Source organism: Cetorhinus maximus, chromosome 8 (assembly GCF_964194155.1).
Source record: "Cetorhinus maximus chromosome 8, sCetMax3.hap1.1, whole genome shotgun sequence".
Lineage (NCBI taxonomy): Eukaryota > Metazoa > Chordata > Chondrichthyes > Lamniformes > Cetorhinidae > Cetorhinus > Cetorhinus maximus.
Genome location: NC_135886.1, coordinates 111,276,905 through 111,293,515, shown reverse-complemented (window position 1 = coordinate 111,293,515; position 16,611 = coordinate 111,276,905). Strand labels below are relative to the sequence as shown.

Below are 16,611 nucleotides of genomic sequence, written 5' to 3'. Positions count from 1 at the left end.
TCAGGAACAGGTGAAAAAGAAGGTGGCTGGCTACATACAGCTGAAGTGCTGGGGGCTAAATAAAGCCCCGGAGCCATTTGGTAGCGCTGTGCAGTTAGAGCTCAGAAGAAGCCCATCGGGAGCTGAGAAGGCAGCGGAACATCACTGGCTCCGTGCTGCTGAGGGGTAGGGCTCAGAGAAGCTCAGGGAAGCCTACAAGTAGCATTTGTTCAGTGCAACTGGGGGGATTGGAGCTTAGAGGAACCCAGAAGCAGTGTTCTGCTCAGAGTAGCTAAAAAGCTGGAATTGTGCTAGTGATTAGATTCTGGAGTGAAATCTGGAAATCCCTATAAAGGAATCCCCATAAAAGAATGAACTCTCAGTGGACAACTCTTCTTCAATCAGTTTGAGGCAGTGGAGGGAATACCAAAAAAAGATCTTCAAAGGTGGAGATTGGAAACTGTTGTGAGAAAGACAAAGTTTCAGTGAGATTGGTTGACTAACATCTGGGTGTGTTCTTGAGAAATCAAAGGACTCTGTCTTGGTTGCATCTGTCACTTACTCTGTAGTGTGGTGTGTCCGACCACAGTTTGTCTGTTAATTCATACTAATTCTAAATGTTAGAGTATAAGGTCTACACATATGATTGTTTTACTTTTCTAACTTTGTATAATAAAGTTTATTGTGTTTGTTCAAATCCCGTGGAACCTTGTGGCTTTTTCCAAAAAGCAGGTGTCTTTAATTTCAACCTTTAATTACTTTAAACAAAACGTTACTGGTCCCTCACCGAACATTGCCCCACATCGCAGGGTCTGGCCAAGGATCGTAACAATGCTAATGACTACAGTCTCTAATCCACAGAAACCTCCTTGGCACAGTCCCTCAGATACCAGCAGACTGCTGCCACCTCACCCAGGGGATTGTTCATCATCAGGGGTCAATGGACAGAAAGCAGGAGCGCTGGATATGTTTTTATGCCTCAGTAGCAGATAAACACCGAGACTAATTGTAGCACTTCAGCTTTTGCCCCAGCTGGTATCAGCTGCTGTAATGGGAAAGTGGTAGTTCTGAAATTTTGTAAGCATGAGATCAAATAGTCTATGAGTTTTATTTATTCAAACTTACCTTAAGTTCTCAGCACAGCCAGATAACCGTAAACATAAAGGATCATCAGCAATATTGTCTTACCTTTTTACACATCACCAATTGATGGTCAAATAGGAAGAATGTCCTCTGCTGGTTCCGTCCATAAGGCTGGTAAATCCATGTCATTTCCCCAGAATAGATCAACTCAGAGCTCCTGTCCAGAACATCGTCACCCTTAAAATAAATTGAAAAAAAAAACTCAAATAACAACTTGTGACTTAATATTGAAGTGTTGGTAGCCTGGAAGATTTATAATAGTAACCTATCCAATCGAATGCAATTCAATCCTTTTTTACCATTAATACATCTGGGGTAGAAACCAGACCTAGTTGCAACAATTTTACTCGCAATGAGGGTTAATGTCAGGGAACAACGATGCTTGAAAAACATCCATCTGGAAACTGGGTTGGACCATTTTTCAAAACGGGCCATATGTAAATAAATGAGGAAACAAACAGCTGTTTTAGGACCCCTTGGGAAGTTGTTGTCCCAAGGAGCAGAGCGGGCACTTGACCTGTAATGCTCAGCCTTACCTGGCTTAAATTGGGGACTTGTAACCAGCACCACTGAAAAGGTGAGATCTAGTAATGTTTATTCTATAACTACCGAATATTTAACCATCCATCAACATCACTAAAACAGATTATCGAGTCATTATCCCATTTACTCTGCAGAGTGATGTGTCTGACCACAGAGGCTAGGAATCCTGTGACGAGTAACTCACCTCCTAACTCCCCAAAGCCTGTCCACCATCTACAAGGCACATGTCAGAAGTGTGATGGAATACGCTTCACTTGCCTGGATGAGTGCAGCTCCTACAACACTCAAGAAGCTTGACACCATCCAAGACAAAGCAGTCCACTTGATTGGTACCCCATCCACAAACATTCACTCCCTCCACCACCGACACACAGTGTGTACCATCTAAAGATGCACTGCAGGAACTCACCAGGGCTCCTTAGACAGCACCTTCCAAACCTATGACCACTATCATCTAGAAGGACAAGGGCAACAGATGCATGGGAACACCACCACCTACAATTTCCCCTCCAAACCACTCACCATCCTAAATTGGAAATATATCACTGTTCCTTCACTGTCACTGGGTCAAAATCCTGGAACTCCCTCCCTAACAGCACAGTGGGTGTACCTACACCACATGGACTGCAGCAGTTCAAGAAGGCAGCTCACCACCACCTTCTCAAGGACAATTCAGGATGGACAATAAATGCTGGCCCAGCCAGCGACACCCACATCCAGTGAACGAATTTTAAAAACACATTGCCATTTATAAGAGCTTTCTGTGCACAAATTCCATGCCCTATTTCCTACATTACAACAGAAACTACACTTCAAAAGGACTTCATTGGCTGTGAAGTGTTTTGGGACTCCCTGAAGTCATGAAAGACACTATATAAATGCAAGCCTTTCTATTTTTTTCTTTTTAGTAAATACATTTTTTCTTAAAACTTTATGTGGAGCCAGAAGGTGTGTTCCTCCAGCTCCATCTTTCATTTTCCCCAAACCCACCTTGTCCCTACTCCCGGCAGTCACTTAAGGCCACTGCCATTAGGTAGGTGACCTGAAATTCATTCATGCAGAAGGGTAGCTGCCTGTGGAAGTGCTCTCCCAGGTTTTGGGCTGGCCTTGGGCTTCCAGGTATGATCAGGTGTACGCCCATGCCACTGCCTTCTCTTCCAATACCAGACACCGACAAATTTCTACCGCAAGAATTTTTCATACGGCGATATATCGATCAGGCAGCCACCAGGCACAAAACACCAATCTCTATTTCATAGATCAATGCTGTTTCACCATATCTTCAATCCATTTTCACTTTGGAAATGCACCCAGTTGTCCTGTTGCTAAATCAGTCTGGGACCATTATGATGAAGCTGTAGGTACTCTGGTCAAGGCCTACCTTGAACATTGCTGATGTTAGTTCTGATTCTGGGATATAAATTCAATAGAAAAGAAAATTGGAAAGAGTTCAAAATGGGCTGACGTTTCCCTACCACCCAGAATGACGTTATTTCCCACTTGAGTGGAATAAAAAGGATTAATCCAGAGCGTGATTTTAATTTTAAAAACAACTGGAGCAACTGAAGTACAAACTGGTAAAAGGCATGTTCAGAACTGATGTCGTGAAGCACAGTGGATTGTTTCCAGATGGGATAATAGAGGCAACAAAGCTGGAGCTATTCAGGAGTCAGTAAGACATGACGATAGGGAGACAATAGCTGGAATTTTCCGTGCCCGCTGCCGTTGGGCGAGTTCGGTGGCATGAGCGGACAATATGGCGTGATCAGTTTCACGATGGTTGAAACCAGTTTGCGATCATCCGCTCAGCCCATCAATGGGGGGGGGGCCGCGTTTTCTGTTGTCGGGCGTTGGGGGCCTCATTGTAATACATCAGCATATCATTATAAGGTCAGCCTGCCAGACTCTTCTGTGCACCCACCCCCCAACTCCCCCACTGGATCGAACGTCCACACTGGCGGGAAAACACGCCGAGGTGCTTCACAACAGTACATAAGTGACATGTACCTGGCGGGCTGCACTTCGCTTGGGACTTCAAGGTTTGTTTGCCTACCTTGCTTCGGTCAGCACTCGCAGTTATCAGTGCCAGGCTTCACAGACAGCATCATATCACTTTTAGGGGGGCTCACGGCAAGTCTCTACCTACCAGATCAGCCATATGTGGGTGGCTTTTCAATGGCTGCAGGGCAAGGCCTTGCTTGGGGAAGGGGGTGGAGTGGCCTCAGGCAAGGGAAGAGGCTGCAAGGTGAGAGCTGTACTGGGGAAGGAGGGTATCCCAGGGTGTGTGTGGGAGACACATGTTACTCTGTGCAAGTGGCCTCAAGATGGGGAGGGCTGAGGAGGCAGTCTCCAGAGGAGATGAGGCCAGGTGGACAGTTGAGGGTGTGTGTGTGTGAAAATAGGTGGTGATGTCCCTCGAACTGGCAGTGAGTGAGATGCCAGTGAGTGTGTGCTGGGCTTGTGTGAGTTTAGAGTGATGAGATGGTTACCATACCCTGGCTGCACAGACAAGATCATTCATCCTCTATCCGCATCGGATGGCCAAACTCTTGTGTGTAGCATTGGCACTGAACACCACTGCCACCACCCGCCATGCTGGATTGGTGATGCCACTGCCCGTCCTGCGGCCAGAGTGGGGGTAGAGGCCATCACAGCGGGCCTCCACAGTGTCCAAATGGTATTCCAATAACACGTCATTATACCTGGGGGCTGCAGTGTTTTTACCTTTCGGGGACATCTTCCCTGCAGTAGTTGTGAGCTGGAAGCAGTGAGATGTCTGTGCGCGGCTCAACTTTAAATATGGCGCCCAGTGTGATGAAGCGGCGAGGTGATGGCGTGGCAGGCAAATGAGAGTCTGCCCGCCATGGAAATGGCATGTTTCCCGGGAAAGCATAAGTAACGCAGTGGGTTTGGGATGATATGGCATGAAAACCCGCCATCAAGGCCGGCTGTTTTACCCGCCTGCTACCGCACTTAGTGCAAATCTGGGATGATTACGCCCTATAGCTTTCCACAATAAGGATGAACTAGATCAGTTGAAAGACTTCTCTCATCTGGACTAATTTTTATGATTTTCTGTTTAAACCATCTGCTTCAAGGGCCTTCCTGGTAATTCATTCCACAACCTTTGTCTGAAAAAACTTTGTTTCAGAAATCAGAAATTACACAAATTATCATGCATATCTCACAACTGTGAGTTGTCCCCGTCCCCTGAGAGTTTGATGTTACATTTTATAATTTTACATTTTTGAAGATTTAGACACCCAATTTAAAGTGAAAACTGTCCGTTAAGCAAAAGACGGCAAAACTTTGAAACTGGGTCTTTATGAAATCAACACTGGAAAAACTGGAGAATGTTGACTAAAAGCAAAAATGGCCTTTAAATAAAGTTTCCACACCCTTTGGGGGATTCTCAGGTCTTTGTATGTTTGAATATTTTCTTTAGTGAAGTAATAAGTGAAATGTTTTGCAAAATGTAAATAACAGTTTTGTTATTGCAAAAGTTAATGTTAGCATTATTTTAACAATTTAGGCATTAAAAACAGCCAAAGAGATTTTGACTCCATGTAATTTCAAACCCTGTTATTAGCACTAATTTTTGATTTGGGATTGAGTACAACATTTTTAAGCCTTTTGGTGGAAAGATAATGCCCAAATGTGGCCATAAAAACAATGCCTAAATTGGAAAAATAGAAACCAAAAAGCTAATTATAGGGTTATTTTCATACAAGTATAGTTATAAGCTTTTGCCATAACTGAAATAATTCTTTATTCAAAACACAGGAAAGCTTCCCATGAGACAATGTGGTTAGCGTCACATTTGTGCAGTCAGAAATTTTGATGTTTATGTTTCTGTGAACAAAACCTTTTTTATAGACGGACTACTCCTGTTATTTCAAGGTCACTTTTTATTCAAAAGAAATTATAATTATCCAGTAGTTCAAACCATGATACCTCTTAAGCCTTCTGTCAAAGTTTTAATAATGCGGTATAGGAAGCATTTTGAACAATTTTGATATAAATTAACAGATAACTCAAGAAAAGTGGCATTGAACTTGACAGTTATACGCTGCTCATGTGGCGACCTAGCGAGTACACATTTGGTACATCCAGTGCTCCAGTAAGATACACGGTCCATCTCCCTTGGGTTTATTGGGAGAAAAGTTATACATTTGATGTACTATTTAACTGAAGTTTACTTTAGGGAAGTTTACGTAGGAACACGGATTGGACTGGAAAAGACCATTGCAGTCTATTTGGCTCATCCAGTGTCTAGGAAATATATTGTACTTTCCATCAATTTTTTGTCAGGTATTTATCAAACTACTGCTTCAACTTGATACAATTACCCCATTACTTCCATGCTTGCCCATTCCATACATTTCTATCCCCATATCTTGGCATTTAATTTGCCTGAATTGTCTACAATCTTGAATACTTCAATAAAATCACCCTCTTATCTTCAAGTTATTCATGACACTATTTTGCTATAATCCCTGGACCTTGTGGAATTTTTAAATACTCCTTATTTTTATGTCAATTTGGGAGTAAGTGAACAACAAATCCATTTCTCTAGGGATCTGAAAGGAGGGGAATATTATGAACAAAGGTGCCCATATTCTTAGTAACTTGGATGATAATACCTCCCCAGTGGCCCATAAGATCCATTTTTAAATTATTATTAATTCATGGGATGTGACGTCGCTGGCTAGGCCAGCATTTATTGCCCTTCCCTAATTGCCCTTGAAAAGGTGGTGGTGAGCTGCATTCTTGAACCGCTGCAGTCCATGTGGTGTAGGTACACCCACAGCAGTGTTAGGAAGGAAGGTCCAGGATTTTGACTCAGCGATAGTGCAGGAACGGTGATATACTTCCAAGTCAGGATGATGTGTGACTTGGAGGGGAACTTGAAGGTGGTGGTGTTCCCATGCATCTGCTGCCCTTCTAGGTGGCAGTGGTCACGGGTTTGGAAGGTGTTGTCGAAGAAGCCTTGATCAGTTTCTGCACCTTGTGTATGGGACACACTGCTACCACAGTGCACAGTGGTGGAGGGAGTGAATGTTGAAGGTGATGGATGGGGTCCCAATCAAGCAGGTTGCTTTGCGCTGGATGGAACTTCTTGAGTGTTGTTGGAGCTGCACTCATCCAGGCAAGTAGATATATCCCAGTCTGTCATTTACCCCCTATCAGATACCATTTATCAAATCAAACCTCCTAACTACAACCCCACTGAATGATGTACCAATCATCTAACATTACAACGTATAATATGAAAATTGGGATGTTAGAGGTCCTTTGAATCTCTTAGCTCTGGGTATACAACTGGCCAAAGAGCTGCTCAGAAGAACAGATGAGAACACACAAGAAATAGGAGCAGGAGTAGACCATATCCTCAAGCCTGCTCTGCCATTTAATACAATCATGGCTGATCTTGGGCTTCAACTCCATTTCCCACTCACTCCCCATATCCCTTAATTCTCTAAGAGACCAAAAATCTGTCTATCCAAGCCTTCAATATATTTAACGATGGAGCATCCACAACTTTCTGGGATAGAGAATTGCAAAGATTCACAATCCTTTGAGTGAAGTAATTTCTCCTCTTCTCAGTCTTAAATGAAAACTCCAAATGAACACTACATTACAAAATTGACTACACTTCAAGAATACTTCACTGGGTGTAAAGCACTTTGGAATATCCTGGGGTCACAAAAGCAAGTTTTTCTTAGGAAACAGTAGCATGCCCTCAGTATGCAAGAACAGCAGTGGTGAGAGGCTGGCATCCCATATCTTGATGAGCACAAAGATAAAATAAAGGAAAATATGGAATTTAGAAATGTACTATAGTACACAACAAGCTAAACACTGGGAAAGTTTATCAAACTTTAATGAAAGAACGGTAGACACACTCGTGGTGTAATTTCTTGTGTGCGCTATTTTTAGTGCCTTACTTAAAGTTGTGTTAACTGTACAGTTGTTAATAAAATGTATTTATTTTAAGCAGGGAATGACTGTTAAAATAAGACAGGCAGGAATTAAAGTGAATATGTGAACAAGGTACACAAATAGTGCATAGAAAACAAAATGAAGCCACTTTGTCTTAGATATGGAGGTTTTCTGTTCATCAGGAGACTACAGCATTTACATCATAAAGGTCATCTGCTTTCCCTCAGGAAGGCTGAGGAAACATTGTGATCATAGTAACAGTCTTAACTGTTCCCATGGCAATCATGTCAGCTCTGCACTATCGAAAGGCAACAGAAGTGGAGACCATCTTTTAATCCCTATTTTATATTTTTGAAGTCTTCTGAAGGCTGCTCTTTGAAGCTGTAAAAAAAACATCCAAAATGTAAAGCTTGCTGTTGCCCCAAGTTCATTCCAAATAACCAAAATGCCCAGTTTGCCATGGATGAATTAAACCTTGTAATGAAGGCTGCAAATTCTTCAAGTGCCATGCAATTCAGTGTTCAAGTTTCCTGATGCCACATAGAAACTGCATAATTTCACAAGCTGGGGAAGACAGAACTGAGTTTATTCAAACCCTGAAGCTTGCAAATAATTCCAGACCAAACTCAAAATCCTTCTTCGCATTTATAAATCACTCCACTTCACCCCTTCCTTTGCAACTTCCTGAAGCTTTAATGCCAATGCAAATCCTTTTTGTTCCTGACTCAACCACACTTGCATACGTCTTTCTCAACTGCACTTTCAAAGGCAGAGTCTTAAGCCATGTCATACTTTAGGACGTTTGCTTCCATTCATGCCTCTAGAAAAATCTGTGGACGGAATTTAACGGTCCTACCACCCACCACCACCACCACCCTCACCCAACCACTGAGAATGAGCTGGCAGGTGGGTGGGGGTGCAAAATTGGGCAGTGCGGCAGTGGCACTGTGCCTGTCACCTATCCACCTCCATTGGGATTTTGCCAATTACCACTTATGGGCCTCCTCACGTTATCATGGATATCTTACCAGCAATGGGGGTGTCCACACCATATGGTGAGGCCTCAGATGAAATACAGCAGCCTTGTTGGTGGGGATGTGTCACTCCCAATGGGAATAACCCCCTAGGTACTCGTCTTCCGCATGATGTGCACCACCACCCATCCCCTCCCCATCCTCCTGAACCTGGTCACCCACACCCTCTTCGCAGGGGCCTGCCAGACTGGCCCTGGCAAAAGCCCCCATGAACCTTCTAATCAGTCCATGTCTCCTCGGCATGGTGAACTGTCTGTAGTCCCAGCATTGGCCACTGTCCTCAGTGGCACTGCAGGGGCTAGAGAGTTGCTGGCTATCTAATTGGCCTGCAGCTTTTGGAAGTGGGATTCCTCAAAGATAGGGGTCGAAGTCTCGCACTGAACTAATTAACAGCCCAACAGCTGTAAAATCAGCTCAAGGTAACCCAATCAAGCGGAGGCAGGTTTACCATGACATTTAAGGTGTAAAATGTAAAATCCAGCCATGAATTGCTCAATCATAAAATCTATTTCTTAAATTATTCCAGGGTATTTGCCACTATCACGCTACCGGGTTCTCCAATTCAGGTGTTAATCACTGTGGCCTGAATTTTAACCCTTGGCGGCCGCACGTGATTGGCAGGCTCGGGATTGGTCAGAAACAGGGCCCTGACTGTGATCAGCCCATGACCACGATTTCATGCTGACTGGCCAATTAAGGCCCGCCCAGCATGAAACGTGTCTTCCTAATAGTCAGGAAGAGCCGAGCGGGGGCCTGTTGGGAGACGTGTCCAATGGCAACCCGGCCGACGGTTTAAAAACGGCCCAGGCAGCTTCTTGAAGGCTGCCAGGGAAGAACATATCTTCTGCATTCTGGAGACCGAAGCTAAGGCCTCAACAGCGGCTGGAGACACAAGGCGGGAAGGCAGGTCGGGTGGGCACTCGGCCTCCTGTTTTTCGGATGAGTGCCTCGTGGTGCTCTTGGAGGAGGTGGCTGCCAGGAAGGACACCCTCGTTCCCAGACATGAAAGGAGGAAGCCACCACACCAGACAAAAGAAGCTTGGTAGGAGGTGGCAGCGCAGGTCAGCAGCCACGATGTTGTGCGGCACACATGGGTGCAGTGGCGCAAAAGGTTCAACGGCCTGCTGCGCTCGGCAAGGGTGAGTACCGTGTTAGCATGGATCAGCATGGAGAAGTGTTAAGGGCTGGCTGTCCCCCGTGGAGCTCAGAGGTGTTAGAGTCTGAGTGCCAAATGTCAATGATGCCAGAGCTGGGCAAGGGGGTGAGCTCTGTCTGCTTGGACTGAGTGCCTTGCAGCTCGAGAGCCACAACTCGGATGTGCCCTGTAAGGTGTTCCTCAGGTGGGGTTGGCCAGGCTGCAATGATGCTGCAGGTAGAGGGTGGACTAATCAGGAGAAGACGAGCCATAACCACATTGAGGGGTCATAGACAGGCGAAGGCCCCCCAAACCTCCTAATCCTGACCAGACTTGAGCAGGATGCCTTGGAGCTGGAGAGCCACCACGCACCTCGGTCAGCTGGTTGTGGAGAGGCTGGGGGTGTCAGGCGAAGGTAAGAGTGCAGTGCACAGAGGTGAGAGTTTCAGACGGTGCAAATATTCTTGTGTAATCTCTTCAATGTTGGGAGCCTCAAAACTGGAGCCCCCATTGATCATTGAAAGATGATGGCACCATGGTGCAGATCTCCATTGTCTCACCAGGGTGCCTGGCATGCACAGTGACAGTGTGATGACCCAAACTAATGACATGTTGTTGTTCTCCCTTAGATTCACCAACAGGCACTCACATGCAGGATCCCGAAGAGCCACCCCTGATGCCAGAGGACACCTGGGCTTCAGCTGCACCTGCGTCACACCTGTTCTCTGAACCAGGCGCCAGTGCAGATACCAACACCTCAGTGGGCATTAGATCTTTGGCTGGAATGTCAGTGCACAGCGGTGAGGGCACTTCACACTCACTTGAGGAGCAAGCGAAGGCAAAGAGTGCCTAGGACACCGGCAGTTGGAGGGCTGCTGGAGCCCAGGACGATGCTGAGTTGAAGATAGATGATGAGCCTCTAGACGCTCCATTAGGCATCCATTAGGCAGCAAATGCTGGATGTCCAGCGGGATGTGCGGGAGGATTTGGCGGAGATCCATGAGGGTACGCATGCCGTGGTCTCTGTTGTGGAGGAGTCCATGAGATCATGAGCACTGCGTAGACCCTCATGGCCGAGCACACTGCTCCCTCCATTGAGATAGTGTCGATTCTCATGGAGAGGCAGCTCCAGGGACAGAATCAGGGGTTCCTGGGGTTCTGCTTGGACCTGAAAGCTCTCACACAGGCAATGACCTCAGGTGGTCAGTGCTAGTGTGGGAGATGGATGAGGCACCCAGTATCCCAGCCAGGTTCCGCTCCATCAATACAGGGAGGTCCAGAGCAACCTCACGTTGGTGCACAAGCTGCCTGTTGTCTCTGCAGGCTCCTTTCAGGGTGCTTGGATTTTGGCAGCAGCTCCTCCGCCCCTCTGCCAGTGACTGTGGCATCTGATGAGGCTGTGATGACTGGGGAGATGGAAGTCATAGCACTGGCCGCTCCCTCCCAGGCGAGGCCAGCAAAGGCTCCACTGGCCAAAGGCCACCGCCAAGGTCATTAAAGCCAACATGACATCAGATTCAACAGGCTCTCTCCAATGATGCTGCCTGCCAGGGGGTGGAGGCAGCGCTGGTAAACATAAATTTAAGGCACTGTGAGCACAAAAGGGACTGGTCACTGGTGTTCGTCTGTTCTGTAATGTTTTGTTTATATGTTTACTGGTGTGGAAATGAACACCAGAGATGGCAATGTTAATTTGTTTTTTGAGTGTGAAAATTACATAAATTTTGCTTTTGTTATTATGGCCTGAGTATGCTTCACCATTTTTTTGGTGCAGGGTATGCCAGTATGTAATGCTGGACCTGAGTGGCTCTAAGCTTTATTGCACAGACACTGAGTGGACTTTGGGTTCAAATGAAAGGGTCATTTCAGACATCCGGGATGGAGGCAGCAGACTTGCCATGAGGTGGAAGCAGATCTTTGGCAGCCTAGCTGAAGGAGCATTGGATCAAGGTGCCCCTGGTGTCCCTGCCTCTCTGGAGGTTACTGAGGTCTGCCTCCATACCCTCAGTATTCTCCTCACCGTGCTCCTTTTCTGATGCACTGCTGGATTCATCCTCTGTGGCCTGTGGAGCTGCGTTAAGATCCTCTTCCTCCAGTGGGTCACTCCTTTGCTAGTTCCAGATTGTGGAGAGCGCAGCATGCAACCACTGTCAATGACACCCACTCTGGAGGGTATTGTAGTGCTCCCCCTGAATGGTTCAGGCATCTGAAGCGCATCTTCAGAAGACCTATGGTCCTCTCTATCACTGCCCTTGCGGAGATGTGACTCCTATTATAACGCAGCTCTGCCTCTATGCTTGGGTGGCGGAGAAGCGTCAGAAGCCATCCTTTCAATGGATAGTCTTTGTCACCCATCAGCCATCCATCCAGTCAGGCTGGAGCACTGAATAGCCTTGGCACCTGGGAGTGTCTGAGGATATAAGTGTCTTGGGAGCTGCCCGGTTACATTGCGCAGACTTACAGAATCTGCATCCTATGGTCACACATTATCTGCTCATTCATCGAGTGGAATCCCTTCCTTTTAATGAAGGCACACAGCTGACCTGCTGGTGCCTTAATGGCCACATGTGCAGTCGATTGCACCCTGGATGAGGGGGAACCTAGCAATCGCTGCAAAGCCTCTGACTCGCTCAGCCTGCTTGGCCTCACCCGTACGGTACAGAATAAATGTCATTACCCGCCTGAACAGAGCTTCTGTCACCAGCTTGACGTAACTGAGCCGGAGGCATAGAAGTTGAGGGCCACTGTGACCTTCAGAGCCATTGGCATGGGGTGTCCACCCACACAGTCGGAGCTGATCTCAGGCCCAATCATCTGACAAATGAACATTACAGTCTCCCTGGAGTAGTGAGGCCTCCTTCAGCACTGCGTCTTGAACATATTGAGATAACTGCATCGCTGCCTGTAAACCCTGGCAGCAGGATAATGGCATCTTCTGCGGCCCCTTCTGCCTTGGTCTACCTGCCGGCCCTGCGCCCCTTGTGCCCGTGCCTCTAGTCCCACAGGTCGCTCCCCTGGAAGCTGCATTGGGACACTTGGTCTCCTTTCCCTTCTGCCCCTCTCTTCCTCTTCAGAGGAGGTGCCACCAGCAGAGACCATAATCTCCATTACCATGGTAACAGAAGGCTGTCTGATACCCGGAAGGATCCACATGGTCAAAATTCTCCAGGGGACTTGGAGACACCAATGAGCCCTGAAATGAAACTTGGAAATGCTAAGAATGAAGTTCAGTGCTGAAATGAAGCTGCCAAGTTCCAATAAGCAGCCAGCAGCAAACTATCTCCTAAACTCCTCACTACCCACACTGGCAATGCTGCTGACCCTTTTTATCCCACCTTTGGATGAGGTTTTGCAAAATGTGGGCTGCCCATCTGCCCGTGCGACGAGCGCAAAATCGTGCGGGCAACGTGAAATCTGGATCAATTGGGTTTTTAATGGCCTTAAGCGGCCTTTTAGTTGAAGGCAGGCGCAGCTCCGACACCCGCACACGCCCGCCAACCTGAAGATTACGCGCGTGCGGGATGACGTCGGGATGCTCACCTGACATCACCTCGCACGATTTTACGCCCAATCAGGTCAGGCGCATGCCCCCCCCCCCACCCCCCCCACCCCCCCTCTCCCCGTGAGGCATAAAATTCTGCCCTGTTTATGTGTGAAGAATTGTCTGCCATCAGTCTTATGCTACTGTCCCATGCCATATTCAATGAATATATTAAAGTAGGATTCTGCGTTTAACTTTTATATACCATTTAATATTTTACATATTCCCTCTCCGTTGGTTTGTTTCAAGCCAATACAAAAGATTTTTATTTTCATAATTCAATCCTTTGATAGTAGGGATTAGTCTCATGGGTCCTTCCTTTTGCCTCCAGCTGGACTTGCACATTTGCTTTGTGGCTTTGGAGAGTGAATGTGGACATGTGCAAACATCATCGGATCAGAGCACTGTACAGTTTCAGTATGACACCCAACAATTTAAGCTATACTGACTGATGATATTGTGTAGCTTTCTATTTGTTTTGTTGATTGCTATTCCATAGTACCGGGTGTGGTAACTTGAGAAGGAGGTGTCGATTTAATGATTCTCCCCCTTTAAAAAAAAACTTGATAACATGTTGTTCTAAAAGACTGAAAATGTGATTGTTGGGATAGGAGGTGTATCCTTGTAATGTGTAACTTTGTAAATGAATGCTGATAAATGTACGTAAAGATTGACTCCAACTGGCTTTCTGAATATTAACAGCAACTGGAGCAGCAGTACAACTAGTACATTCTGAGCTCTTCGTTGAGTGAATCTACAACAGCACATATGTGAACATTAGATGAGGACAGTAGGAATGCCCATATGTATGGTCAAATAGCTTTCCAACATTCATTACCATGGCTCATACTTAAATGGAAAAGAATCCAGAAGATAATCTCCACCTGTGGAACTGTACTCCAACTATTGGTTAACACTTTCGGGGGGGGGGGGGGGGTGCAGAAAAAAACTGGTAGTACAAAGATTTTTTTTAAATTATGAGCCTGGATGAGGCAATCCCTACAATTTCACAAATCAAGATGCAATTCCTATGAATGGTATGATTGATAAGTTACTTAACTATTTGCTCAATGGCATTGAATGTATTCACCATAGGGGAGTGTCAAGTTGGTACAAAAGAATGTTAGAATATGTTTAACCATATCTCAGTCTCTGATATGACTGGCAAAGATGTTCTTTCCTCTTCAGGGAAGTTGTTGAAATTTGATGATTAACAAACTGGGAACTTTATGGCCAGTGACAATAAAATCATATTTGTCATATTGTTTATAAATACAGAATTTCCTCTTGTTGAGTTTGTAAAGGCTTGATGTGGGGGATGGGCAGCAGCAGCAGAAAAAAACATTTACTGCATTGACGTCTGAGATAAAAGTCAGTTGTAACACCTCCTATCCTGACCAGTTCCATCCTAACCATTAACCTACACACTCAATCATTAAGTCTTGATTTAAATTAATAGTGGCAACCTTTCTCATTGTACTTAGGCTGGTGTAATTTGCTTACTCAGTATCCCTACAATAGCAACAAAGATTTGACCCCAAGAATGAACAACTGCAATAATGCAACAAAACAGAACCATTTCATTCTGAATTATTCCTCATTAATTTTCACCAAAGCAAGTGGACATTAAAAAATGAAAATTTTTGAACCACACTTTATGTTTTTGGGCTTGACTGCTGGGTAATTTTCTGTTCAGCCATTACCAATTTTAACATTTTTTCAAGCAGCCAGAATATTTTAATTGATTTGGTATTATAGGTGACATGTTGGCAGAATTCAGACAATGTGAAGGTTTGTTTTTAATTCCAGAAACCTTTACGAAATTGTGATTGTTGTAAATGTGTTGATTTTACAGCAGCACATTCGCACAGGATGTCACCAAGGTTGAGAAAAGTGATAGCAAAGAGACAGCGAAGCTGGAAGTTCAGAATTGAAGATTATGATACATAGAAAGTCCAGAGGTATTTGTAGCTATTGATCCAGATTTTAAACTAACTTGGCATTTTTGGTGAATTTGTTGAATTTCAAGAATATAAATCATGCTGTAGCTCAGAAGGCACATTGCAATATCTGGAAGGGCTTATTGAGTTGCTGTGAGAACAGTGGAAATGTGAGAGAAACAGTGACCTGGCTGTGATTTTTCCCTGAATTGGCCAATTAATATTTAGAGGGCAGGCTTGATGTTGAATTAAGGATGGGGGATAGGCTTTCAAGGAGGGCCAATAGGAAACTCGTCAGCTCAGGAGAAGCAGCGGGTTGCCTTTCTATGCAAATGAGAGAAAATGTGACCCAAGATGGAGGCACTCTCTCTTCATTAAAAAAAAAATTAAATTAAACAATGGCCTTAGCAGCTGGGCCACGATTGTGGAGAGGGGTCCCTCCACAGGCAGGGCTGCAGCTGCAGTTGAAGCTAGGCAGGCCATGAAGGTTTCTAAGATTGCCCAGAGGGCTGGCCTCATAGTCTGGCCCAGGGAGGCCACATCCAGACAGCTACACTGTTCTTTGACTTGTTTGAATTTTCCAGTTCTCGGCCTCTTGGCTAAGATCAAGTGTAGTGTTGCAGGGGCGACACCATGGTCCTGCCATGGCAAGGTCGGGATGGAAGGGCGAAAACCAATCGCAATCCGAATTCATACCGTGGGTTACCTATCACCGTCCGAGTCACGGTGAACCACAGCGACGAAGGAGGATCACCTATGGATCGGGGCTTCTTCACCAGGAGGATCCTGTTGAAGGCGTGCGGCTTCCAAGCTACGGAGATCTTCACCCTGCACGACTCCCGCAAAGGTGGTTATTTTGACGTCACGTTCAAGCAAGTGGCAGACTGCGTCCGGCTCCTGAGGGTGTTCGAGGAGAAGAGAGACCTGCCGGAGATGAAGATCCTGACGGCGGAGCCGCACTTTTCTCTGCCGTTGCAACGGGAACGTGAGGTGATGGTGCATGTGTACAACCCCTTCGTCCCTGTCGCCGACGTGGTCACCTTCCTCACCAGGTACTTCGATAAGGTGGGGAGCGGCACTGAGATTCGAGACGACTTGGGGATCTGGACAGGCAAACGCCTGTTTAAGGTCACGCTAAAGACCGATGGTAAGGGAGCCATTTTCCACCCTCCTTCCAGTTTCGCTATCGGGGGAAACCGTGGCTACCTGGTCTACGCTGGGCAACCCAAGCATTGTCGCTCATGCGGCAAGGCTGGTCATGTGGCGGCCAACTGCAGCGCCTCCCTCTGCAAGATCTGCAAACAGGAAGGGCACCAGACAAAAGACTGCAAACAGGCCAAGTGCTGCAACCTG

At 46.0% G+C, this 16,611-nt stretch overlaps 1 protein-coding gene across 6 annotated transcripts in view; it reads right to left on the bottom strand.

Annotated features, from left to right (window-relative positions):
- Nucleotides 1–16,611, bottom strand: part of arhgef9a (Cdc42 guanine nucleotide exchange factor (GEF) 9a) — a 404,937-nt gene that overhangs the window by 107,554 nt on the left and 280,772 nt on the right. For 5 of the 6 annotated variants that reach the window (XM_078547438.1, XM_078547441.1, XM_078547443.1 and 2 more), the window contains one exon: nucleotides 1,168–1,299. In XM_078547438.1, the coding sequence (XP_078403564.1) occupies nucleotides 1,168–1,299 (132 nt within the window). Of the gene's footprint in view, nucleotides 1–1,167; nucleotides 1,300–7,533; nucleotides 7,990–16,611 lie in introns of those variants that run through there. The other variant, XM_078547439.1, reaches the window with a different exon arrangement.